At 46.2% G+C, this 26,145-nt stretch overlaps 1 protein-coding gene across 2 annotated transcripts in view; it reads right to left on the bottom strand.

Annotated features, from left to right (window-relative positions):
- The window catches only part of NPHP4 (nephrocystin 4), a 277,215-nt gene that overhangs the window by 120,529 nt on the left and 130,541 nt on the right, over positions 1–26,145 (bottom strand). For both annotated transcript variants that reach the window (XM_061567973.1, XM_061567974.1), the window contains 2 exons: positions 17,947–18,064; positions 2,484–2,536 (listed from right to left, as the gene is read on the bottom strand). In XM_061567973.1, the coding sequence (XP_061423957.1) occupies positions 2,484–2,536; positions 17,947–18,064 (171 nt within the window). The remainder of the gene's footprint in view (positions 1–2,483; positions 2,537–17,946; positions 18,065–26,145) is intronic.

The raw sequence follows: 26,145 nt of genomic DNA, 5'->3' as shown, positions 1-26,145 counted from the left end.
GCCAATGAGCTGGAAAATATATGACAGTCCAGCAAGTAGGTCAGCTTTTAAAAATGCAAGATTTTTTTTTTTGAAGAGTGCAGGACCTCACCAGACTAGGAGACACGAACATTTAAATAAATTTCTTGTTGGTGATACCTATCAATGGATGGCTGAATTACAATATTATAATGTTAATGATTCATAACATTTACTACTGGAGATGTATTGGAAATAAAATGTTTGTCCAGGATCCCACTTTTAACACAAGAACCAAAAGTGGAAGCATCAGGATGAGTCCCTGCGTACCACAGCCTTCCTGTGTACACGGCTCAAGCTGCTGGCATAAACGTGCGATAAATAAATTAAATCTCACCACCTGGGCATCAACAATGAAATAGATCATAACAAAGAATAAAAGGCCATCATATACCAAGTTGTAATATTTCCCACAATTTTATTTGTTTACGTATGACTGAGTAATTTTGGTTACCTAGCTTACTAATATTCGTGTCTCGCATGCAAAATAGGATCAATCAGGTGTCCCAAGTACTAACCGGACTCGATTAAATTTGGTATATTCTGGGCGATGTGGTCATATAACGAAGCTCATCACCGAGCGGTTGAATAAGGGACATTAACCAAAAGAGGTGGCAAATCTCAACAAACTCTCATCCGGTTGACTAAGGGTCACCAATGCACAAATCAATCGATCAAAAGTATCCCATGATTCTCCTTTCAAGCGCTACGCCTAATCAACGCTCGGGCACCATTATTTAACTTGTTTCACGCGGTGCATCCAGCCAAAGTTGCCTTTCCTTCATTGGCGCGCCGTGCCGCAACGCAACCTGCGAGCGTTCATCAACGTGAAATTACAGGCGCTCACGGGCAGCCCTGAGCGCGAGCGGTGGAGGGCAGATAACGGCGCAATTATCAGACGCGTCGACGCGGCACGAGCTCGCCGACAGCCTGGACGTTATAATCCGCCGCCAGGGGAGTGACGCACAGGGGGAGAGAGCTGCCGCCGGCCGACAGGCCCTCATTTGGATGCCAACGTCAGCCCCCGTGGCCCCAAGGGCGCTTCGGTTTGGTGCCCTCTGCGTCACCTTTCCCCTTGCGTCCGCTCCGCCGTGGGGGAAAGCGACTTGGCGAGGGAGGTGACCGCGTGACAAAGTTTCACGTCTATTTTTGTATTAATTTTATCAGTGTTTCCACGATTCAAATGGGACATCTGCGTGTGCCAATTGGGTCTTTCAACTGGGTTTTTCAACTGGCCAGCCTGTGGGCCGCATCTGGCTGGCGAAGGTCTGCCGAGCCATGGCCCACCAAGACGTTAAGAGCAACACGTTGCCGAGATGAAAGAGTGATGTTGAAGTGGGACGATGAGAGACCTGGCGACTAGGGATGAGAGCGCAGCAGTCACACGTCCAGACGTCGTGACATCATGAGATGCCGTAATGTTCGGACGTGACTTACGATGTCACAACGTTCACCAGCACACTCTAGTTTATTACGTGGCTCGCCAGATAATACAACTCAAGGGCCCCGTTCCTACTGTTAAAGATTTTTTACAGCTCATCACGTTGTTTGAAGTGTTTTCCCTGCATCTTTCTAAGGGTTGCTTAAAAAAGAAACGCGTGGCTTTTGTTCGGGTTCTCACCCGGTTATGTAGAGCCTTTGATTAAATCGTTAACTTGTAAGCTATCAAGTGTCCACACGTGGAAGAAAAAAAACGAGGCCATCGCTTGCCAAGATCGTCAGGAGCCAAATCTCGACGAGACAGCAAAGACAAAAGCACCTTTGACGCGTGCGGCGTTTTGATAGTCTCAGCCTGGTAACTAATGCTGCAAGAAAAATAGTCCATGATTCAAGAGGTTCAGCTCTCATGGCTGTGATTTGTAAAACACGTGTAAGATGATTGACGCGTGTCCAACGAATTCTTATGCCGATTTCAGCTGGGGTAAGGGTGGCTTAGGAAAGGACGACCATTGATTGGTATACTTTTTAATCCAGGTTATGGGCAACTTCAAAAGAAGAGTCGTAACTATATTGTTTGTGGAGTCAAATTCCCAGTCTGTTCTCTTGCATGGTGACTTGCGGCTTTGCCTAAAGGTTTTCACCTGTCTCATTGCTTTGCTTGCAATAGCACAATCGCAATAGTAAGTTCGTAAAAATATTTATTTAAAAGGCATGAGCAAATTCCAGGAAACACAACTACTTTCTGCACTTTTACAAACGTCAGAGGCTCAGCTGTTGCACTCTCTCTGTATTTTTCACTCGCAAAAACCCCAAAAAATACTAAAATAAGTGCATAAATTATGCGGGCACGGTGCCGTTGGACGGCTTTAAATTTGAGATACGACGGATTTCAATTACTTTCTTTTTTCATCTTTAAGAGGAAGGGATTTTTTTTCTCGTGGTTGTTGGAAAAAGTCTTAAAGGGGAGGGGACAAAAATGTTAAATAAAAAAACATCAACTCGCTCCCGGCAAACGTTTTTCTCACCGCGTGATCTGGAGTGGACACCGGGTTGACCACGTGCCGTGACTCCGCGTGACCTGGACAACGCGCACAGAAAAGATGAACGCAAACGCTGTTTAAATGTGCATCCTTTTCGTCCAACAACGGAACCGCGGCGACGAGCGGTCTTCAATATCTCACACCGCGGGACACACTGTGCACGCATAGCCATACACAGCGACGCGGCCGAATAATAATTACTGTCTGGGAGGTGGAACGGGAAGTGAACTCATTTGCAGAATTTCCAGGAAGGAGCCCTTTGGGTATGCGTCGGAAGGCGGGGCGCTGTTACGTGCCGTCTGGACATGTGCTCCCACACTAGACTCGTGTCTATGCATACGCCCATCCACCTATCATCCATCACGCCACTTCGTACCGCTGTTGGCGGTGGCAGTGTGCAAGCACTAATAACAAAAACTACTCGACACAATTGTCAATAACACTGCGGCCTTAAAAGAAAATGTGTACAATGGATGAAGTTTCGGGTAATGACCCTTCTTCAAGTGCGATGAAGTAGCCCGTTGCCCGAAACGCCGCTTACTATATACACCGAACAAATACTCTTTACCGATTCTCTGTTTGCTTACATACCGGCGGTGTCAGGACTGCATCGATTTGTCGATTCAAATAATTTCTTACATTCATGATCCACGCGTGAAAGTGTGCAAGCAAGAATCATTATTTCCAGTTTTGTATTTCTTATATGCAATGGGTCAGCAAGACACTTGCTGTCACGCCACTAAATTAGATCCTTGCATCAAATCAGGACCACAAATTGCTACGAATCACCTTGCAGGCTTATATTAAATCCTTACAGGAGTATATTCAATATGACTCTGAAAAAGATGCTGATGATGATAATCGTGAATTATAATATAATTCGCAACGTGCAGAGTATTTGCTCAATCTCAGAGACGAAGGATGATTCAGAGGCGCGTGGAGATGACAGACAAGCGGGAAGGCAGCCAGAACCAGCGCCAACAATTGCCCAAGCACTGTGGCCCTATATTGGGGTGCTTATGCACGTTGGTGGAAACTGGAGCAGCCTGCGAAAAACACAAGCGTGCGAGGGGGTTAACATTCAATCCCCATTCAAACTAAAAACTGAACAATTTATTTTATTTTACAAGGTAGGGGCCCACTTAGCTATATAACTCTTTTTAGAGGTGACCTGGCCACAAGTGACAGCTCAACCAAGTGGCTTGTCGGCATGTGGAAATTTATAGCAGCCAAATACTCTAAAACGCACGTGTCTAAATGTGAAGGGAAAAACCCGAAGGACCTGGAGAAAAATCCATGCGACCACAAGGAGAACACACAACTTCCACATATGCAGGGATCAGGGTTGAGATCGAACCCACAACCTCCTATATACCAGGCGAGGTAGTTAACAGCTCGCCACCGTGGCACCCATTTCACGCTCACGGGTAGGGAGTGTCACGAATGTGTACGTGATCTACCAACCCTAGCTACCTCCACAGTGCCGGGTTACAGGCCACGGTGCAGTGTCACGACCAGCATGGGCAACAGGCTGGCTGTGAACACTGTAGTTAAATTTACACCAAATACAAAAAATATATAAACGCCCGCAAGGCCCAGAAGGGATCATGCGAATCCAACACGAGCCATGTGCCGCCATATAACAAGCGGCGGGCCTTATAAGGCGCAAGAGCTGGCGCACAATGTGTGAGGGTTCATACGGTCACCACAAACACATGGCCCGCAATCTTGAGCTGTAAAAGGCCGAGTCACTGACACCAAGCTGCGAATAACTTTGAAATCCTCACGATCCCTTGCGGGGGCCCTTATACATTGAGAGTATTATGACTCTGACTTTTTTTTATTGATTACTTTCCTAAGCTCTGCCCCGACACCGTGAACGATTCTCTGACGGGGATGTATGCCTCTCAGAAGATATTTTTCCTTGAGGACCTCTCTGATGAAGTTAACTGCTTACCACACACAGCATTTCAGCCCTTCAAGGTTTTCAAGGCAATGGATTTGTTGCCAGGATTGAGAAATCCCACCTGCTATTCTTATCTGCTTGCTGGCAAGTGCATGTGATGGATGGCAAGCGGTAGCGTAGCGGTTAGCGCACTGTGCTACTGCTACTACACCCGGAGACCCGAGTTCCATTCCTGGCCATGAAGTAACATCAGTGGCGATTATTTGTACCAGTCTTGGGCCTCCGCTATGTTGACTCAGCCTTAAATGCGTGCCTTGTACAGTGTATAAATTATCACCACATGGGACACAAAAGACAGGCCGTCACGTGCCGTACCGGCAAGAATGGTGCTTGCTAACAGCATTTGCCCAAAAAGTGTGTTAAGGCGATATGGCAGGGGAGGAGGGGGGGGAATATTTGTTTGTGTGATAGATATAAGCAACAAATTAAAAATTTACATATCCTATGAAAACATATTTCAGTTTCCCATTCATGGACGTTTAAAAAAAATCAACGTAGATGTGTTTTTTTTTTGTACGTCTATTTTTTTTTCAGCACAAATGACGTGTGGACGAACTGGCTAAGGGGCCACACGCAGAGACGAGCACTGCCCAATTCTCACTTGATCACCGTGACATTGTTTCTTATTTTCCACTTCATTCGCATCGGTTAAAAGGCCGTACCGATTGTATTAATCAAAACTTGCATCTCGCTACGTATTGCTAGTTAACGTGGTCAAGTCCTGTAAAATATATTTCCTAATGCTAAGAATTGCAATTCCAAAAAACCATCACTCTGTGCTTCTTTTCGCACGTCAGATTTAATTTAATTTTTCTTTGCCATGGATTAGAGATCATACACAAGTTGAGGACACACATTGCTTGTTCGTATAAATAAGCGGCCTTCGGCAGTAGGTATGAATGTATGTTGAACTTCTTTCGCACCGGTACATAGCCAACCGTGCTAATTGAAGGTGCAGTGGACAAGTGATTAGAAGGACAGGCGGCTAAAAGGGACGATGGCCGGTGGTCGAGTCTGATGATGGAGTGGCAGCTGAAGGAGGGAACACGCCCGAGAGAGCATCCGTCACGGAGATTGAGCAACGAAATCAGCTCATGTGTGGAAGCTCAATGGATTGTTGCGTCCCAGGGCGATGAGAGTTGGCAACAACTTCGAAATACTTCCATGCAGCAGTGGATAAATGAAGGAGAATGGCAAGCGAGCTTTGATGTTGGCACACAGGATTCTAACATTCACCCATTGCAAGACGGAAAGCCTTCCTCTAGACGACGTTGTCAGCTTTCCAGATTAAAGACCACTAAAATTGGATTGCGTTTACACCAAAAAAAAAAGATTAAAGGAGCTAAACTCCAGTGGCAAAGTCACTTTCAAATGTTCATGTTTACCCATCTTCTCTGCTCGAGTATGCACACAATGGACGGCGGATCAAATGCTTCTGCCAGACTTCACCCCCGTGGCCCGTAAATCACGCCACCATCACAATACTTCACCATTCTTCCAAAATCCAATCCCGGGGATCAACTCCAAGATTGTACTCCTCATCTTCAAGGTCCTCCATTCACTCGCCCATGCAATACCTTTCTAAAAACGTAACAATTTTTTGTAATTTTCCAGGTAAGGCCCACTGAGCTATGTAGCTCTTTTTCAGACGCGACTTGGCCACAAATGATAGCTCAACAAAGTGGCTTCTCAAGTGAGAATTTATAGCAGCAAAAAAAAAGTCTAAACGCGTGATGCTGTGTCTAAATGTGGAGAGACAAACCGGAGGACCCAGAGAAAAATCCACGCAACCACGAGGGGGAGGGACATGCAAACTCCAATTCAGGGTCGGGATCGAACCTACGACCTCCTGTACACCGGGCGAGGTAGTTAATATACCCCCTCTCATCGCACTATTCTCCCCTCCATGGAATCTCCTACTTCTCCCCTCTCATCTGACTCGACTCTCTCCCACACACTAGAGAAAATGTCTATTATTTCCCACAAACTTTGCTTTTGTGAGATAGTTTTCGACCTTGTGATTTCTCAGAAAGCCACGAACCACTGCGACAAAGCTGTTCCAAGCCGCTTTCTCCTTACTCGTGAGCTACTTGGGGAATTAATTGCACTCCAGGTTCTTCTTTATCTGTGGTCCGACGAAGACACCGGCTTTGACCTTTGCTTCAGACAGCTTAGGGAAGAAGTCTTGAAGGTACTTGAAGGCTGCCGACTCCATATCTACAGCTCTGGCAAATGGTTTCATAAAGCCCAATTTGAGGTGCAGTGGTGGCATCAGCACCTTCCGTGGGTCCACCAGTGGCTCCCACTTGACGTTGTTACTTCCCACAGAGAACACGGTCCGCTGTGGCCAGTCCCGCCTGTGGTAGTGCATCTTGGTGTCTAAATCTTTTGTAGTAATTTTCGTATTACATTAGTATACATATATGTTAACTTTGATTCCATATGTTGTTTTTTTTCCTGACTTTATGTGAACGAAAAGACACAAATTCGCCCGTTTTGAGGCATAAGCAATTAAGAAATAACACTTATTACCCAGGAACAAAAATTAAATAAAAACGTGTTATACCGTAGTCAGTGCAGCGGTGAGAGATGGAAACTGATGGGTTGGAGATGGTGATGGAGGCAGGAGGGAGGGTGTGGGGGATAGGGTCTCAATTTTGCTGCTTTGTGCAAATAAGAGCCTCAAAGGACATTGGGCCCACTTGGTTTCCATCAAGGCACAAATTGCCCAGAGGCCCCGGCTGCATCGCAGGAAGTGACATCCACAGTGAGAGGAAGGTGCTTCCACCGTTTGAAGAAAAAGTGCAAGATTGGGGGGGGGGGGAATCACATGCTATTTACATTTATTCCTACCATCTCTCACTGGGCTCACATGTGTGCACTTAGAAAATCCATTACGATTTTTACGAATGCGTAGGTTTTATAAGTGCGTAGGATGTGCCGATGTAGCTCTCCGATGTCTTTCAGTACATCATGCCCTGCCCAACACAACCAGCCAATTGCAAATCCACTGCTGGTGGCATCCCCACAGTATATGGACGTTGATTGACCTTACTTCACCGTGTTGGTCAGCGTGGGCTGGTGAAGCAGCAAGGGACAGGGCAGGTTTAGATATTGCTCGCCGGTGATATAACATCAGCTACGGGTGGAAATCAAACTCAGGTCACCAAGTAAATAGTGCAATGCATGAATCACTGAACCCTCCTTGAATTCTTTACCAGTTGTGCCACGAGATGAAGCAACATCCAGCTGGTGTTCCTTCAGTCAAGAAGAGCATCATCACATCCCATCAGCGAAATTTACATCACGGGACTATTTATGCGTGCAGTCTCTGCAACAGACCCCTTTTGTCCGACAGTGTACGAAGAGCCTTCATGCTGTCAACAGTGGATTGCAGCATGTCAATAATCTAATATATTTACACATTACAGCTTTTCAGAGCTGCACCCCGCCAAATCGAATTTATTACACGGCGGCGTTTTTTGCACCGGCCGCCGTGTTGAGACCGTCATAGTCGCCGCGGTTCAATTTAAAACGCAGGCGGCAAAGACCGGTTTTCAGACCCAGGATCTCACCGGCGCTGGCTCGCTTCCACGAAAGCCCCCCCACCGCCCCCAGCGCCTCGTTGGCCCGTGTATTAATAAACCCACGCACGCACAACTCCAGCACAACCCGCTGGGCGCGCTCTCGCCCGTTTGCAGGGTTCGTGACTCTCCTCGAGAAATATCTCTACGGAGCATCGCGCCGCCGACTTTCATTGAAATTCGTCGTGCATTTTTAAATCCGCGCAACCTTCAAAACCCGCCTCCAGATGCCGGCGGGCGACGGCATGAAACGTGCGCGTCACGTGGGCCACGGGAAAATGTCTTTTGGGGAAGCGACGTTAGCTGCGGCGGTAAAGTCGCGAGCGGAAACACCGCGTGGCGAGCGAGTTGGTGGGGGTCGCTCTTATCTGTGCCTGAAACAATTGCGCGTGTTTTTTTTGGGGGGGGGACAGCTTTATTTGTACCGGTGTTTTTCCCCAAAGGTCGGGTAATCAAAATGTCAATGTGTCCCCCACTTTGATTTCTCAACAGGCAAAGGACCACTACTGATGACGGCGGTAATCGTTATACTGACCCAGAAGTTTAAATGCTTGCTTTAACTCCTACACATTACTCAACGTTGATCAGAGCGTGGCATCCCGAATGATTGCTGGGTTTGAATGAACACAGCACAGAAGAAAGGCATGTCTCCTAGCCAAACCTAATGTGTGATAATACATAACATACGGATGACAAAATAAAACAGTTTTTATCTATAATGTACGAATGTACATAATTATGATATGAACACAATAACGATCAGAGCAGACACACGTGATGCACTTCTCACTCGCACTCTTAACCATGATGATATGATATTCGAGGCCCCTCGAGTGTTTTGCAATCCTATTACATATTGATTACAGGACTAATCACTCACTTCAAGGGTCTTCATGCATGGATCTGCCTCCGCCCACCTATCTGATCTCATTTCACTGTCATGCCCTCCAGCAAAACAGGGTCTTCTATCCACACCTCCCATGAACATCCCCTGAGTGGGAGGCCATTCCATCTTCTGCCCATAATATCTGGAGCTGCCTCCTTCCTACCGGACACCTGTGCAAAATAGTTTTTTTTATAGCTCATCGGATTCCTCCCATATAAAATAAATATTCCGATTCTTATTCTGTGTTTACTGACAATTCCCTCTGGCCACCTCGTGGCGATAAAGAGTAAATATCGACCCCATTACCTGCAACACATTGGAATCGAAAAGAACGAATTCTTACGCACAGGATTCCACTCATGCCATCGTTAAGGATTCAAATACATTTGAATCCATGCACTTGATGCATTGTTACAGGCTTCACCGTTAAATGACCAATCGATCATAGTTAGGGGGCAAATTATGAGATATTAAATGACAGCAGGGAGGTGGGGCAATGTGCAGGAACAGAGGGAAGTGGGACTCAATTAAGACTTCCCCACTACCCCTCCTCCTCCATCTCCTCCCACGAGTGCGGATTGGCTCAACGCTATTCATCACGGCTACGCGCGCCACGGAGCTCTTTCATGAAGAGGCACATTCATCAGCAGCGGCTCCTGCAGGGAAATCCATTGCAGGCATGGGGGTCGCAACGGAGCCGTCCTTTCGTCCCCCGTGGGAGCCGACCCGACTCAACGGGGGGGGGGAAGTTCCTCCGTTAGAATCATCACGTGTCTGTGTGTGCGTGGATGCTACTCTGAGAAACGATAGTGTAGCGCTTAACGAACAGCGCTAGGAACCCGGAGGCCCACCTTCGATTCCCGCTCACGACCAATAGCAGTGGCGAACAAACGAACAGGTCATGGGCCTCCCCGGGGGTTGACGAATCCTCAAATGAGATCCCGGTGTGGTGTGCAAACATTTGCACAGGGTAGACCAAGGTGGCCAGGTATGGTGCATTCCACCCATCCCCACGTGCACTGTGCCAGCCTTAATAGGTGCTCACTAACAGCACTTGCCACAACAGTATGTTAACGGCTACACACGGGGATGTCCTTGTTTTTGGGCACTTCTGTGCTTATTAAAAAAACTACTGGTAATGTCGTATGAAGGAATTCATTGTTTTTACAGTACGACGGTTAGCTTTTATGATACGGTCCAGAGCTAAGGGGAAATTTCGGAGGTGATTCCGGATAATGAGTGCAGTAAACGGTATGTTCAACAAAATATGTTTTAAAGAATGTACATATTTAATGGGAGTGACCCATTCTTTGCCGGTTGGTGATGTCACGAAGGGTACTCAACGCTGACAGTCAGCTGATGAGGAGGCAGCTCACTGGATTTCCGAGCTCACTCCCCGACGAAGCTCAAAGGAAGTTTGGGGGGTTGAAACGTCCGCTGTACGTTGATGTTGAAATTACGTCGTGAGGTCTTCAGCCACCGGTAAGAAGAGGAGTTTAATCTGGAATTAGATCGATACCTTGGCGTGTACAAATAAACGTGACGGTCCTGTCGGGTAGTGGAGGATCGATGACAACAATTGCAATTAAATAACGCAATGACCATCATAACCGGAACTCTGAAACCGACACCAATCCCCTGGGCTCCCTGTTCTGGTGAACATTCTGCCCCCAAACATCCGCAGTGACGTGCCAACTGCAAAGGAGGTTACACGTTTTCTTGCCAAAGACAACCACCTACCTAACTACCCACCTACCTACCCATCAACCAAGACCTCGACACTGTCCCTCGCCGCTGACTCGAGTCCCGATGCCCCTTCTGCCATCGTGCCGTCACCATCCTGGAATTTTACCAAAATCCGGAAGAACACCGGCGGACAGAGTAGAACAACGTGGAAGTCCAGAAACCTCGTTCGAGACATCTCCTGGCTTTTACATCCCTGAAGAAAACCGGTGTAACCATCAGAACTTCAACAGGCTGATGTGCACATTTCCTTAATTAATGGAAGATTAAAGACGCTCGCCACAGCAGGGCGATTATTTCCATGCAACCAAAACTATGGACCATATAACACATTCCTGCGGAGGGAGCTGGTAGGAACATTGGGTTGCTCGGTCAATGCCCAGGGTCAACGGCGGTGTGGTGTATTCCGCAAATATGCCCGACTGTGAGGGCGGGCACAAGCCGGCGTGAGTAGGTTAAACGTTGAGTTTTATAAGGGCACCACGGGGTGACCAGCCCCTCCTCACCCAGCCCCTCCCCATCCAGCCCCACCCTCCCCACCCAGCCCCTCCCCCCACCCTCCCCACCCAGCCCCTCCCCTCTCCACCCAGCCCCACCCCTCCCATTTTTGGATGCACGACGGATGGACACAACAATCCCCTGTGGGCTGGTGGAACCAGGTGGTTCCTACCAGTAAAACCACTGTAGTCTGTGCTCCTTCAACGTGGGAGGAATAGCAAAACCACACAGACTCTCTCCTGATGCCCACACCTCCGATTAGCATAGTTGGCTACGTACGGTGTGAAAGAAGTTCAACATACACGGCCAGCGAAGCTCAACATTGGCATTTAGTTCCTGAACCTATGAACCTTATGGCGATACCCCGGCTCTCGTATAACGTCCGTGATGCAGTCATTTTTAGTCTGTTGATGGTCGGCGATGCGGCGATCGACTCATCTCGACGAGCTGTACACTACGATGCACCGCTACGGTGCGTACCGCGAGCGTTCAGGGTTTCAGCGCAAACGTCCTCGCTGCGTTTCGACATCGCGGAGGAGCACTGATTTCGGATTGATTGGTACCCCAGTCGCGGAGTTAAGTTACACCCCTGGGAAAAAGTCTCCCAGAAATAAAATATTTAATTGCCTCGGTCATTTTGTATTATTTGGTACCCCGGGGTACTGCCATAAGGATCATATTGCCATTCTCTGGAAGAGAATGACAAGAATTTTTGAATAAAACTACTATCTGGCCTAACCCAAAATTAAATATGGATTTCCGCTCACTAAATGTTCCATTGCCCCCCGGTGTGTTTTCACGTCGTTCCGCGTGCCGATAGGCACGATGTCCGACGTTTCGCTCCACGCGCTGGGGAGCTTCTTCAGGAACAGATAGCTATATAGACGCGATGGCAAACACGTACGCAGTGGATGTTCCACAGTCTGAAGTGGATACTACTTAAACTCACGGGAATAATGGCACCTCTTGCCAGGTGCGATGGTTACGCTACAAGCCTGTGATGCGCCGATCTGGAGGCTGGGTCGGTGGGTCGTGAAGAGAAGACGGCTATTGAGACCACGTGCGTGGAGGGCCCACCTGCTGGGCTGCAAGGTGGTGTCTTCGGAGGAAGCAGTCAAATTGATCACGCTGCAGAAGGCACACCCGCCTAGAGTTTGGGTGCCCTAACCTTTCACGAGTAGAGTTTCTTTGCCTTTTTTGCTGTTCGTATATATTTCCGGAAGAATACCACTTTAACGCGTAACATGCAAGCAGCCACAGCTGTCTGTTCTGTACAACAACACAGGCATTGCACCTACTACACACACTCATCTGAAACACTTAAGTTTACCTCTATTCTTCCATCAAAACCCAGCCATGCTAATGCCATAAACCTCTTGACCCCCCACCTTACTCACACACCCGCGCGTTATGCTGCACGCTTCCAAACGAAAGCGTGGACGTTCCTTTACCACCTCCGCAAGTCTCACTTCGCCCGGACGCCCGAGACAAAGGTGGCACAGGCGTCTGGGTGCTTATGAAGCTTAACCTGAGGTCTCATTTGCGCAGCCTCAGCGATAGCTACCAAGCCCAGGCCAAAGTCCTCGCAAGCAGATTCAATACACGGGGGAGGGCAAGAAGCTGTTATAATAATTCACTCATTTTTGAAATGCTCAGGTCCCTGGTAAGAATACATTTTTGGTTGGGATTTTAAAAAAATATAAATATAGCGTAAAATATGCAACTGTGTCTGAAAACGCTGCTGGGGAAAACATTAAGTGTAAACATCGCACGGATGGAAGGGAGGTCTCTATGGGTTGTTGCTTTTTTAAGTAGCGAGCGACTGAAATCACGCAGTACGTACGGTTACATAAGTTGCAAACTGGTCAGAAACAGTCCTGTCTGCACCCCCCCACCCCACTTTCCCACCTCATCTCAGATGACCAATGTGGTGAAGTGTGGTCAAAAAACCCCAATGACCGGCATGGCGCAAGGTGAGGCCTTTGTCCATTGGTGTACAGTGGATTTGGGCAAATGTATTATTTATTTTATTAATGAAACAGGTAAGACTTTTATTGGTTCTTTCGGTAAAGTCACGTAGAATGGAAATAATAAAATAATAAAAATAAAACATAATAAAATATTCGCGTGAGAATTATTTTATTATGTTTAATTTGTATTATTTTATTATTTCCATTCTACGCGACTTTACCAAAAGAACCAAGAAGATGAATCCCTGCAGTCACGAAAGCTTTAAATCGAAAAGGTAAGACGTTCAGAAATTTGGCGTTACTCCGTCAAAACATTATCACTTTTTTATATATAAATGACGGCTGCCACACGGCAACACGCACACGTCTACCAAATTCATGGTTAAACCTCTACGACTCCCTCCCACTCCCCCACCCCGGCAGAGCGGAAAGTGCCAGCCAGTTTCCCGGCATGCTCTTGTGAGACATGGCCAACGGAGCTAATTGAATGAATGGCTAAATCAAAGCGAAGGGAATAAATTGACATGCCAAGCGGGCCAAATGATAGCGGCAGAGAGCGGTGGATACATGGGGAAGAAAAATAACACCTGGGCCAAATTTATCGTCCTGCGAATGCTAGGTTCTAAATGAAGCTTTCAGGTTCACAGACTGAGTGGAGGATTAATGAAACTGCGATATACTATTACTGCTGCTGCTGCATATACGGATTGCAACAAAATATCACATTTCCCTTCATGTTTAATAATTGATGTTTCGTTTTATACAGAGTTGCCGTTCATGCAGATTGCATCTCGCAATTGCCGAGGAACCACAGACGAGCTGGTAGGCAGCCAGGCTCTGCACCGGTGCCGACAATTGTCCAAGCTCTGCATTCCCGCATATATAAAGATGCTTTCGGCCAGCTAATGCCTGTTACTAACAGTGTGTGCAAGGTGCTGAATTATGGGTGTGTACTGCCACCACACTCATTCCAAATGCGCATGTTTTTGTTACCGAGGAGCAGTGGTTGTGCAGAGGGGCTAACAACGCTATGCTACGAACCCGGCAACTAGAGTTTGATTCCCGCTCACACAGCCAATATCCGTGATGATTACACTGGTCAACAAAAAAAAAACATTTTTTTCTGGCCTGGACTTTTGCAGCTGTTTTAGACTAATTTCAGGGTGCTGATTCCAAATCTGATCTCAGATTTGCTCTATCACATCTTATTTTTATGCTACCGACATACCCCATTTTCATTGATTTTACCCGAAATTAACTCCGTCACTTATGATTGCAAGTTGTTGCGAGTCAGTGACTGCTTTAGTGTTAAAATATGGTGCTGTATTTTTAGGATAGTGTGTGTTATAATATCATTTTATGTAGATATCCACATTTATTTAATATTTTTCTTCTGCAGTTTTTATTGAAAATGCAATATTTGATATCTCAAAAACCTGATGTGATAGACAAAAACTGATGCCAGATTTGGAATCAGCACCCCAAAATTACCTTAAAACCGCTGGAATACGTTATGCCAGAAAAAGTGTGTTGACCAGTGTTATCTGAACCGGTCATGGGCCTCCCCTAGCTCAACTCAGCCTCACATGAGTACCTGGTGTGGCGTGTAGACTTTGCCGCACGGGAGGCAAAGGCGGCTGGGCATGGTGCTGGTCACCCTCGTGTGGCATTACGGCCTTCATTGGTCACTCGCAACAGCACTTTCTCCCAAACTTAAGTTTATTGGATTGACCTGGTGATGTTCCCGCTTAGCCAGTCACCCAGCGATTTTATAACAGAGTTCTCCGGGGCAGTCTGAGCACAGCCACAAAAGCCAACAAACGGGGTGTTTAAATGTCACACAAACGTAACGCGTGCAAATAAAAAAACGGTGCAAGTGTAATATGAGGGCAAGAGGTGCCAGAAAAAAGTTAGGTACAGCTGCAAAAGGTCTATTGAGGCAATACGCAGGATCTTTGTCTTTGATTCTGCTCATTCCAGAAATAAACAGATGCAGGGGAATGCCACTTGAGACTAAAATATATTTTTTTCTAGAAGACCTAATCAGAAGCAATATTTAGCCAGTATTTATGCGATGGGGGCAAGTGCGATTGAGCAGTTGGTTTTGCGCACTCAACCTTGAACCCAGGTCTTTCCCCCTTTTTTGTCTGACGTTTGAAAAAAAAGCAACACGGCTACAATCGCACGTTTAATTTAGTTAAATTGCTCCACAGCTAGTCGCGGTGCGCTTGTTCCACCAGGATATGCATGTCCGAACCCGGTGACCCGAGTATGATTCTCGGTCAAGTTTAACATCAATCAATCTTAATTTTACGCCCCAATACCGTCCTCAATCAAGTGGGTATCGGTGCAATGTTACAGCAGAACGGGGATGATGCAGGAGGAGGGGGGCGGGGTCAACAGAGCCAAAGGAATGAGAAAAGAAATCCGTCACGCCCTCAGCGGCTTACACCGATTGAGCGGAGTAAATTGCAACCGCGCACAGAATAAAGTGCGACCGTGCGTAACGAATAGCGTAAGAAAGTTAAGTGGCGAATAAAAAATATATATGGCAAGTAAAGACAAAGTTTTTATTTGAAATTTTGGCTTTTATACGTCGATGGGGAGTGATGCCTGATCTCGTCCTGGGTCCCCACTTCCCCAACCTGCAATAAAAAAGAAAGTTTACTTTCATTTTAATTGTTTGAGCGATTTGTTTATCTTTCCTATACTTTGCACTCCTATCGTGTTTTTGTACCGTTTGCTGTTGTAAGTTTCTGACCCGCCCCTACTGGAGATCTGTGAACAAAGAGCTTTACAGCTCATCGGATTCCTCCACTGTAAATACGGATTCTGATTAATCATACGGTCGACACGTCATGTGGGAGACGTGGGAGACGCGGGGGATGCTTCACGCAGCAGTGGAATGACACATGGCTGGACATTAAGCAAGACAGATATACATATATTTATAAAACAACAACAACCCCTGTGCAATACAAATGGAAAAAAAGTAAAGTGGGATACATTTCACATTGGGTACGGTGCACAGTTCGAAAGTGCTTACGTTAAAGTCGTGCGAGTGGTGAACTCAACTGCCCAATTAAAATGAACTGCCAGTGGGAATGGTTGAACCCCAATGAGATTTGCGAACCGAGGTGTGGCTCCCAGTGTCTTGCGCACTCGTCCGCTGATGTATCGATTGATTACTCTACACCGGCTGAGAGCCCGCCAATATACAGCACCTTCGTGGGCTTCCACTTGGCTTTTTTGAAGACTTGGAAAACGAACGTTACGGGGGGGGGGGGGGGGGGGGGAAATTGACTTCCAAGGTTTTATATTGGGGGTTACATCAAAGAGAGAAATGGTGTTAAAAATGAGGTCGTAATTTCGTCATTAATGTCTGCTTTGCAGCAGAAGTCCTACTTAAAGTGCTGGGTAGTATAATTGTGTAATATACCCGGTTGAGACAGCACTCAGCATTAAACTATTCAACAGCACAATACATTTATAATATATATACTAGCGGGAAGTACCCAGCATTGCCCGGGCAAAAAAAATATTTCAAAACTTCTCTAAAAATCTTACATATACATACACAGATACTAAGCTATTGTGAAAGCCCAGTGGGCCATTTGTCCATTTCTCCACCAACAAAATTATAAGAGGCTTGCAGAAGTCAAAAAAGTTATAGTAAGTGGGGGGTAAAAGTTGATATAAAAGGTTTTCCCTATAATTGTGCCCCCCCTTAAAATGTTTGTACCCCCGCGTACGTGTATATACGTACACACTCTACAGACGACAGAGTAAGTAGTATTTATTGACTCTGTAGTTGTATCTACTGACTGTACAGTAGTATGTAGTGAGGCAGTAGTAGCTACTGACTGTTTCGTAGTAAATATAAATGTATAAGTTGGTGATCCTGTGGATATACGCTTGACTCACCATAAAAAAAAACTCGTCCGAGGTGCAAGCACCTAAATATCTCTCCCGGGACATTAAAATGGGCGCCAATTAGCGGCACACCAACAGTGGGATGGCCTATTAAGACATTTACCTCCACCACCATGAAACTAAAAAGTGGAATTTTAACCCCAAGCTCAGAGCTCCCAATGGTTATAGCAGTGCCCTGTTGGTAATGGAAACGTTCTGACTTATCTTCTGCAGTCTATCGATGGTTTCCCACGAGAATTGCGACTCTTTAAGTGGTCTCGATGAACATCGGGCATGCACACTCAACCCTCTGATTAGCGCGGTTTGCCATGTACGCTGCGAAAGAAGTTCAACATATGTACAACCCTAACAATGCCCTCTGAAGTCGAACATGAGCATGGAACACTCAGGATCTTACCGGTGTTTTGGCCTGACTCTCTGAAACCTTGGACACTCACTCAACCGAATTCAATAAAAAGGTGTCTTGGTCTGGCTTTCGTCCAATTTGAAAAATAAAAGTGAATCTCAAATCGTGGCTTGGCCAGTTTACCGATTTTATACCACGTTGCTTGATTGGTACCCCCTGTCAATCGTACTGCACCATGACTATTGCAGTGTCTGTTACGTAACTCAACTTATTGTCTACGTTTGTGTTTTTTTATGTTAAACAAAGAGATTCTGGTCGAGTTGTCTCACCTTCATCAGCCCAGAAAACGAGGCTATTGCCAAAATGGAACGTGAATGGTTTAATAAATACAATTGTGTAAAAACCGTGAATCTCAACACGGCCGTTGGGTCCTGGGATCACCCAGCTTCAGGTGGGCAGCGTGTCACGTTTGGTGTTGTTCCCCTCCACAGGGCCGCGTGTACCCCTCTGAAGGTCTCTCACCGTGCGGCGTGACGGTGGGCGGCCCGTGGCTCGCTCGCTGTGCCTGCAGCTGCTCGCCCCGCTGGCGAGCCTCCTCCTCCGTCCACCCGAATCGGAAACGGATGGAGCCGCAGCCTCCCTTGGCACACGCAGCATCGGGGTGGAAGCAAAAGCGGGTGGGCGGGGGGGGGGGAATTGGGAGAAAGAGAGACAGCAGAGGTAGAACGGCGTTTATTAGCGAGGGCATCGACACGAACGCCCAAACTTTCCAGAGAAGAACGCAACGCGCGAGCGCTCTGTGAACCTCGCTTTTTGAAGTCTCCGAGACCCCTTTTCACCTCGCTCGCTTTCACCGCTCGCAGCTTCACGTCGTTAGGGACTCTGCTCTGCTGCGAAGAAACCTGTAGCGAACGGTAAAGTGGTGCCTGCCGTGCGGTTTAATGGCACCGCTGTGTCTCGCTGATGAGACCAAAGTGGAAAAATCCAAATATACAATGGCTTCTTCGAGCCGTGCGAAGAAGCTATTGTATATGAGCTGTGTAAAGAAGATTTTTTTTTAAAAGCACACCTAAGATATCGGTCAGAAAAATTGACGGTGACGAATAGAATGGAACAAAGAATGACAGTTTGCTCATAGGCATGGGGGAGATGTGTATGCGCTGGATTTGCACTGAGAGAGAGAAAGAGGAAGACATGGATCAGAGATATCATATAGACTGCTAAGAAAATTGATTGGCATTTGGCGCAATACGTCACTCGAGGCGATGCCGGCCTCTGGTCGATACTAATGTAACCGGCCCGCCCCATCCCTCTCCTCCCATGTTCGTTATGAGGGGACAGGCCGGTTAATGAGTACAAAAACAACAATAATAATAGTAGTAGATGAGTTCGGAGGCAATGAGTGGATACTCTGCGTTGTGTTCTGCCCTCCTTCTAAGTGACACCAGAAGATTACGTGACTGCAACTCTTTATTTCGAAGTGTTCTTCTGAGGAGCATTCGTGCATCTGTAATTATGACCAGATGCACAGAAATCAACCCCAATTCACACCAATTCACAGCGTTCACCCGAATCTGAACAGGTGCCCTGTACCCTGAATTGATACCTCTACTGGTGGGCGTGGCCTACTGTGCATTCATGTGACCCTATGGGCCCAATCCATGGTCAATAATACTTTCATTCACAATTATACTTGTGGTTCATTTACATTAAGCCCATACCAGCTACACTAACAACAGTGGCAGCCAGAGTAGAGTTGGAGCGATGAGGTCAGCCCATGTGATAGGCGTCAGATGAACTGCTGAAATGCGTGGCGATGGTACAGGGTGACTTTCATCCAGCAGTGGATATATCACGCCAGCTGCTGATGACATGTGTGTACCCTCTCGGCAGTTGTAAAGCACAGCTCCGCCTATAGCACCTGGCTCCGTCTCGTAATCTCCTGCTAACAATACCCCCCCCCAACCTCACAGCTCCATCACACATCGCCTAACCGCGTCCCTTCACCTCCCGCCAAGGTGCGTTCACCAAATGCCAAACACAGGAACGTGCGTCTGCCCCGACGGCCTCCTGCCAGTGAGCCTTCGCTGCCGTACAAGCACAGCACCTGCAAGCGCACACAGGCATTGCTGCTGTGCAGTGAGTCCACGTACGCGTACAATCAATGCTTAGTCCATCCGCCTACCCGCTTGCCATACCTTTACTATCTAGGAGAAATTTAGATTTAAAGCTTTCGTGACTGCAGGGATTCATCTTCTTGGTTCTTTCGGTAAAGTCACGTACAGACCTGTTCTTCACCTGAGGACGGCTGCTTGCGTTGTGGCCGAAACGTCGTGAGAATTATTTTATTATGTTTTATTTTTAATTTTATTATTTCCCTTCGACGTGACTTTACCGAAAGAACCAAGAAGATATCTAGGAGAATTTGTTTAAGCAAGCAAATTCTCGACCGGGGTTTCGATCGTCTGGGTCTCATCAGTAGGCAGGCCTGTTAGATCAATGAGTCTGCACTATATGATTGAACAGACTCCGCACCTGAGTCTGTTCAGTGGTCATATATTAGCCTTTGCAACTCCTGAGAGGAAACTAGTCTTTGTAATTTAGCTGCAGTTGTAATGCCATCAGTTCCTTCAACTGAGTGCATGGGAATGGGGTGTTAGGCCAAGCTGTGCCGTGTGAGAGTGGACAATTAATATTCCAACTGCCCTTTTGGGATATCCATCTGTGCCATCTGTCCACTCGACCGTCAATAAATCCTTCAATCCACTTATCCATTGAGAATCCATACACACATTTATTCGGTTATCAATTCATTTAAGCGGTGATGCAATCTTCCCAACCACACACACTGCGTAACAAACCCCTCGATTCACTGACCCAACAAGAATCCATACGCCCGTTAATTGATATACATTTGTTTAGGTCACTGTTAGACTAAAACATAGAGCTTGCTTGGACCCGTGCCTACCTTTTTCTGACGCCGATTGCGCTCGCATTACATTTGCACTGGTTTTTTTTATTCGAGCGCGCTTCGATTTTGACCGTCAAATATCCCGTTTGAAAACTGAGTTAACACCTCAGTTCTGATATAAACATAAGTGTACGCATACACCCAACTCGGTGTAGTTGAGTGGACATTTAGTGCAGAAGTTAATTAGCACACTTCAAGCAGAATGTGCTGAAATAAATGAAGTGGGTTGACAGGCAAAGTGAAGAAGGTGTAGCAAAAGAAGCCGATAGAAATGTTAACAATTATTTTATTTATCCAGGAAAGCCCCTCTGGCTGCATTTGCATGTGGTCGGAAACCAAAGTAGCCAGAGAAAACCTACTTAATTCATGTAAATATTACGCAAAAATTATTACAGAAAGCTCAGAAAACTACTCTGTGAACTGCAACCTGCGGACCCTCTCATAGTGCTGATGGTTGGTGATCTAACGAAGAATGAGGTCTTCATTTGAGATCCAACAACTCAAATCACTCCAAAACTAAGGTTCCCCATCTTAAAGAAAGGTACATCAGCTGTTTGTATTGGGCTGCTTGACAGAAGTGGAAAGGTCCTTTCATAAGAGAAACATACTTTGTCTTATGCCCTATTTTAGTAAAAATTGTGCTATTGGCATTGTATCACGAAACAAGAAATCCATTTGGAACTCTGGCAGAGCAGTGATGGAGAGTAGCCCACAGAAGAGGATACTGCAGAACCACTTCTAATGTTACTCAAGTGACCTCCTTTATCCACACGCTCGGGTGTATTTCCCACATGCCCTGCCATGAAACACGGCGGTTTGTTTCAGGCCACTAAAACCAACGTATTATATTCTCATTGCTGGATTTAGCTCAATCTAGTGAAAATCCAAATTTTACGTTTTTTTGACCGCGCCGACACCGTCCATTCGCCACGCTTGAGAAGCCGGCCTAATCACGTGTGGGTTTCTGGATCTCGGCGGTGCTGGCTCGATGCTCTGGCTCAAAAAGCCATCTCGAAAAAATTCTGAAAATAATTCATAATAAAAATATTGTAAAGTTACATTCAAAGCGGGCTTGGGAGACACCATTTCATCCACGTCGCATAAAAACATACGGCAATGACATGATGTAAGTGCTTTAATAATAACGTGCTTCGTTCGTAACATTAATTACTTTAAGTCTCATTAACGAGTCTTCTAAATCTTGTCAGACTGCGTATTAACACCCCCAACGTCCAATAATCTACAAGAAATGCACGGCTTATTTTTTTTATCTTACTGATTCATCCCTTTAAAATTCAGCCCTTAGTGTGGCACAGCGCGGAACCGAAACAGACAGAAGGGTTAATGCACAAAGGACTAAATCGCAAATGTCGGAAGGCCGTGCGAGACACGGGAGTGACGGAGATAGCTGGTTTTTTATATCCTTAATTTTTTTTTTATATTCCTCCCTTCGCACCTTGGGCAAGTGAAGAATCGCGGCAGCAATTGGTGTTAGCAGAGGTCGGCGCGACATGCCGTCTCGCACGTCGACTCCACCAGAGAGAGAGAGAGAGAAGCTGCAATAACCGGGACGTCACGGCTACTCCAGACAGAAGCTAAGCATCTGATCTCCACCGCTGTGCATCGCGTGTCAAAGGGACCATTTGGCTCGGCGATATGCAGGCAGCCACAGGTGCCAAAGTTTGACTCCACTGGCACCCATTAGGAAGCAATAATGAGAAATGGATAAACACAAACCGCGGGTTTTGCGACGAGGAAATGGAACAGAGGGACAAGCTGAAATTGAGATTGGTCGGAAAAGCCATGGTGCCAAGAAGAGACACAAATCTGTAATGCTCTTACCTACTTTCACGCACACCTATTGCAGTGACTGCCATTAGCATTGACTGAGGCCTTGTTTAAGCAACCTATTGCAATGAAGAAACTTGAATAAGGTCGATGCATTTTTCTGTCTTTCACCAACGATACATCTTTGCTGCAATCTTAAATATGGGATTAGCGTTTAGTGACATGTGAAAAAAATGCAATGCTACATTAAAATAAGTGACATGTATACTATGCACTTTCTGGATTGTGTGCAATAACTCAATAGTCAAGAGTCTGTGTCCAAATATGAAAATATTATAACAATTTCGTCGATGAGCCGATAGGTTGTTTTTACTGGTCCCACGTTTTCCGGCTACATTTCTAGAAGTAGCCATCATCTGGACCAGTATTCACTTTCTGAAACTCACCAAGAAGCTCAAGCCTGTTAAACAAATTACACTTTTCTTAAAAGCCCGTATGTTTATGGATTAAAAGGGAACTCTATGATTTAAATGTATTTATTTACTTACTTATTGTGGTTAAACAGCGACGATTATTCCAAAATCACCCAGAATGCAGTCGATCTTATCAAGATTCTCAGACTCTAATCAGGTTTCAACCTGGATAGTGCTTTGGCGGGTGACCACAATGCATAACACAAAAAAAAACTCAGTACGTTCATCAATAATGCCATGGCCTTAATGGAAAACATATATATATAATATATGATGTTTTGGGCAATAGCCCTTCTTCATAGCACATGGCCAGAGAGGCCAAAGAGACACAGTGGGTAATAGGAGTTGCAGACTGCACTTTACACCGTGTGGTGGCCTAAAGGGAGCTACATTTCAGAATGTATCCTGATGAACGGCTTCTAAATAGACGCAAGAATAGTCGCCCATTAGCAGCAGCTACCGAGTAACAGACAAACCCTTCAATAATAATAGTAATTTAAAAAGTACGACGAAACACACTCATGTGCATTCAAAGTAGAATTGTAAAAGGTTGCCTGCAAATTGCAGAATGCATAACCGGTTGTCACAGACCCGAGAGAGCCACGTTGTTAACGGCAGCAGTGGAAAGTGCGGAAAAAATTATTGCTCTCTTGTACCTTCTCTACTTCCATGGCTATACTGCCTGCCTTCGCAAACACGCACTCAGCGGTGTGATTATTCTACCGTACTCTACTCTTGCTGCATGCTGGCAGTACTTTGTTCAGGAGCTAAATAGCAATGTTTAGGCCTGGCAGCCGCGACGAGAGAGATTTACAGTAGTTGTACTCCTCCTTCGTTGAACGAGTGCAGACAACAGTGGGTTAACTGGTTTAACACGCATGCTTTAGCGACCAATATTATGAATAAAAGGAGGTTTTTTTGGGGGGGGGGTTAGATCGTACAAAAACAAATGATGGCTGTCGCCTCATGAGGTTGGTTGTAATTACCAGGCGTAACGTCGTACTCGAATTGTAAATGCTGTAGGTTTGATCCCCAACACACCAGTGTGCTGAATTAATAACGAATTGGCAATGTTCTGTTAACGTGACAAAACCTTGCTGACTGGCTGCGTCGGGAGGTGGCGGGTTTAACGACACATGTATATTTACGCGATCTAACCCAAAAAAACCTCTATTATGGATAGAGGTTTAACTCATAATCAGCGTTTTTGGGTTTAGGTCGCGTTATTTATAAATGTGCCGTAACCCTCCACCACCCGACAAGGCAAATCAGTAAAAAAGTGTCACGTTGACAAAAGACAAATAGTTCACTGCTATAGCCCACCGGTGTGTTGAAGCGTGAAACCACAACATTTATAACTATATGATCCATCGTTTGGGTTGCATGGCCACAGTCGCCCTACCGTGGGCCGTGTCTTTAAATTTTCCATTTGTGAAGGAGACGTTGCGCATTGGCCGGCTTATGTCCCGATGCGGTCGATGGTTACACACCGATGAATCGACGATCAAATCACCCCAAGCAATCCGCAAGGCCCTCATGCAGCGGTGGGCTGACGAGACGGCTGCACGTGTACGACAGAGTCACGGGGGCTGTTATTTTGCAAATTCGATGTAAACTTCGATAGACACCGGTGAAAGGTGAATGGAGGACGCTTTAACAGACTGTGCAATTAGAGTGACCGGAGAGATCACTTCAAGTTTTTTGAGAGCTCCAACGAAAGCGAACGCAGATCGATCGAGACGCGACGGGATTTAGCGCCGCCGTAGCCGTCGTGGCCCTGCGCTCGTTGCCCACGAGCTCCGCTCCCCGTCGGGACCAGATGACACCGCTTGGTCCAGCCCGTTTGCGCACCCCCCGCCCCCCCCCGACAACACCTCCTCCATATCGCCGAACCCCACGACCCGCGCGCTTGTCGGGATTCGCAGCGAGCTCCAACGCGTTTATTAATTTCGCCGCGTGGATTTGGCAAAAAATGCGACCACGACGCCCCCCGCCCAGGAAGCAAGTTTTCGTAATAACACGCGCACTCAAAGACCCCGGGGGGGAGACTCGGAACGCCGGGTTTCTTACGCGGCACTCGGTTTTTTGGTTTCTTTCTACGGAGAAACGGCAGCTGGAATGGGATGCTTGTGTGGCACTACGCATCTTATATAATTTACTTTTAATTTCACATTTAATTACGTCTCAATTAGTCTATCGGCATGTCGCTTTCAGCGGGGTAAAGCGTGCGTACTCCCATCTCTTCGGAGATGATTATTGAGCGTGGAAGAGTAGGCCAAAAAGCCCTCAAGAGGGGTCTCTAGAGATACCTCGAGCAGAGGCGCTTCTGCCAGCGGTGACGCGAGTAAGCAATTGCAGGGCTGCACCTTAACCTTGTTGTATATCTCAATTGTGTAATACAGTAGAACCCTTCTTAACGACGGTAATTGGTTCCACGAAACCGGCCGTTAAGTGATTTGTTCCTTAAGCAATTATAGGAAATACACGTTAAAGGCTTAATTCGCTGCGATAATGTAGTGGGTTCAATTCAGGCGCACACTGGAACTTTGGGAGGCAGCACTATTTATTATTAAACACAACGGGTAACTCTTAATAATACGCATAGGGTTACTAATAGGGTTTTTCCCCTTTTTTCTGGCAACAAAACTGACACCTTTTGCAAGGAATCATGCTTACATTAACCACAATACCTGCAGTCAAATGCAAACAAAAAACAATACTCTGATAATTTATGCATTGTCTTTGAAACTGATTGGTCCGCACCAGAGACAGCTTTCTTTGGAGCCTAGTCTCATATGGTGTTCGACCAGATGACGCCAAAAGGCGCACAGTTCAAAGACAACGCAATACCAGAGTAATGAGAGCTCGGGGTGAGCAGCTACATCATGGGATCTCCTTTGCCAGTACCAAAATATACTAATAGGGTTTTTCCCCTTTTTTCTGGCAACAAAACTGACACCTTTTGCAAGGAATCATGCTTACATTAACCACAATACCTGCAGTCAAATGCAAACAAAAAACAATACTCTGATAATTTATGCATTGTCTTTGAAACTGATTGGTCCGCACCAGAGACAGCTTTCTTTGGAGCCTAGTCTCATATGGTGTCCGACCAGATGACGCCAAAAGGCGCACAGTTCAAAGACAACGCAATACCAGAGTAATGAGAGCTCGGGGTGAGCAGCTACATCATGGGATCTCCTTTGCCAGTACCAAAATATACTAATAGGGTTTTTCCCCTTTTTTCTGGCAACAAAACTGACACCTTTTGCAAGGAATCATGCTTACATTAACCACAATACCTGCAGTCAAATGCAAACAAAAAACAATACTCTGATAATTCTCTGATAAAAGTTTCAAAGACAATGCATAAATTATCAGAGTATTGTTTTTTGTTTGCATTTGACTGCAGGTATTGTGGTTAATGTAAGCATGATTCCTTGCAAAAGGTGTCAGTTTTGTTGCCAGAAAAAAGGGGAAAAACCCTAT

The sequence above is a fragment of the Lethenteron reissneri genome, chromosome 40 (assembly GCF_015708825.2).
Source record: "Lethenteron reissneri isolate LAM-NWPU_2019-01 chromosome 40, ASM1570882v1, whole genome shotgun sequence".
In the NCBI taxonomy this organism is placed as follows: Eukaryota; Metazoa; Chordata; class Hyperoartia; order Petromyzontiformes; family Petromyzontidae; genus Lethenteron; species Lethenteron reissneri.
Note: the sequence above shows the minus strand (reverse complement) of the source record. Positions and strands in the feature narration are given on the sequence as shown.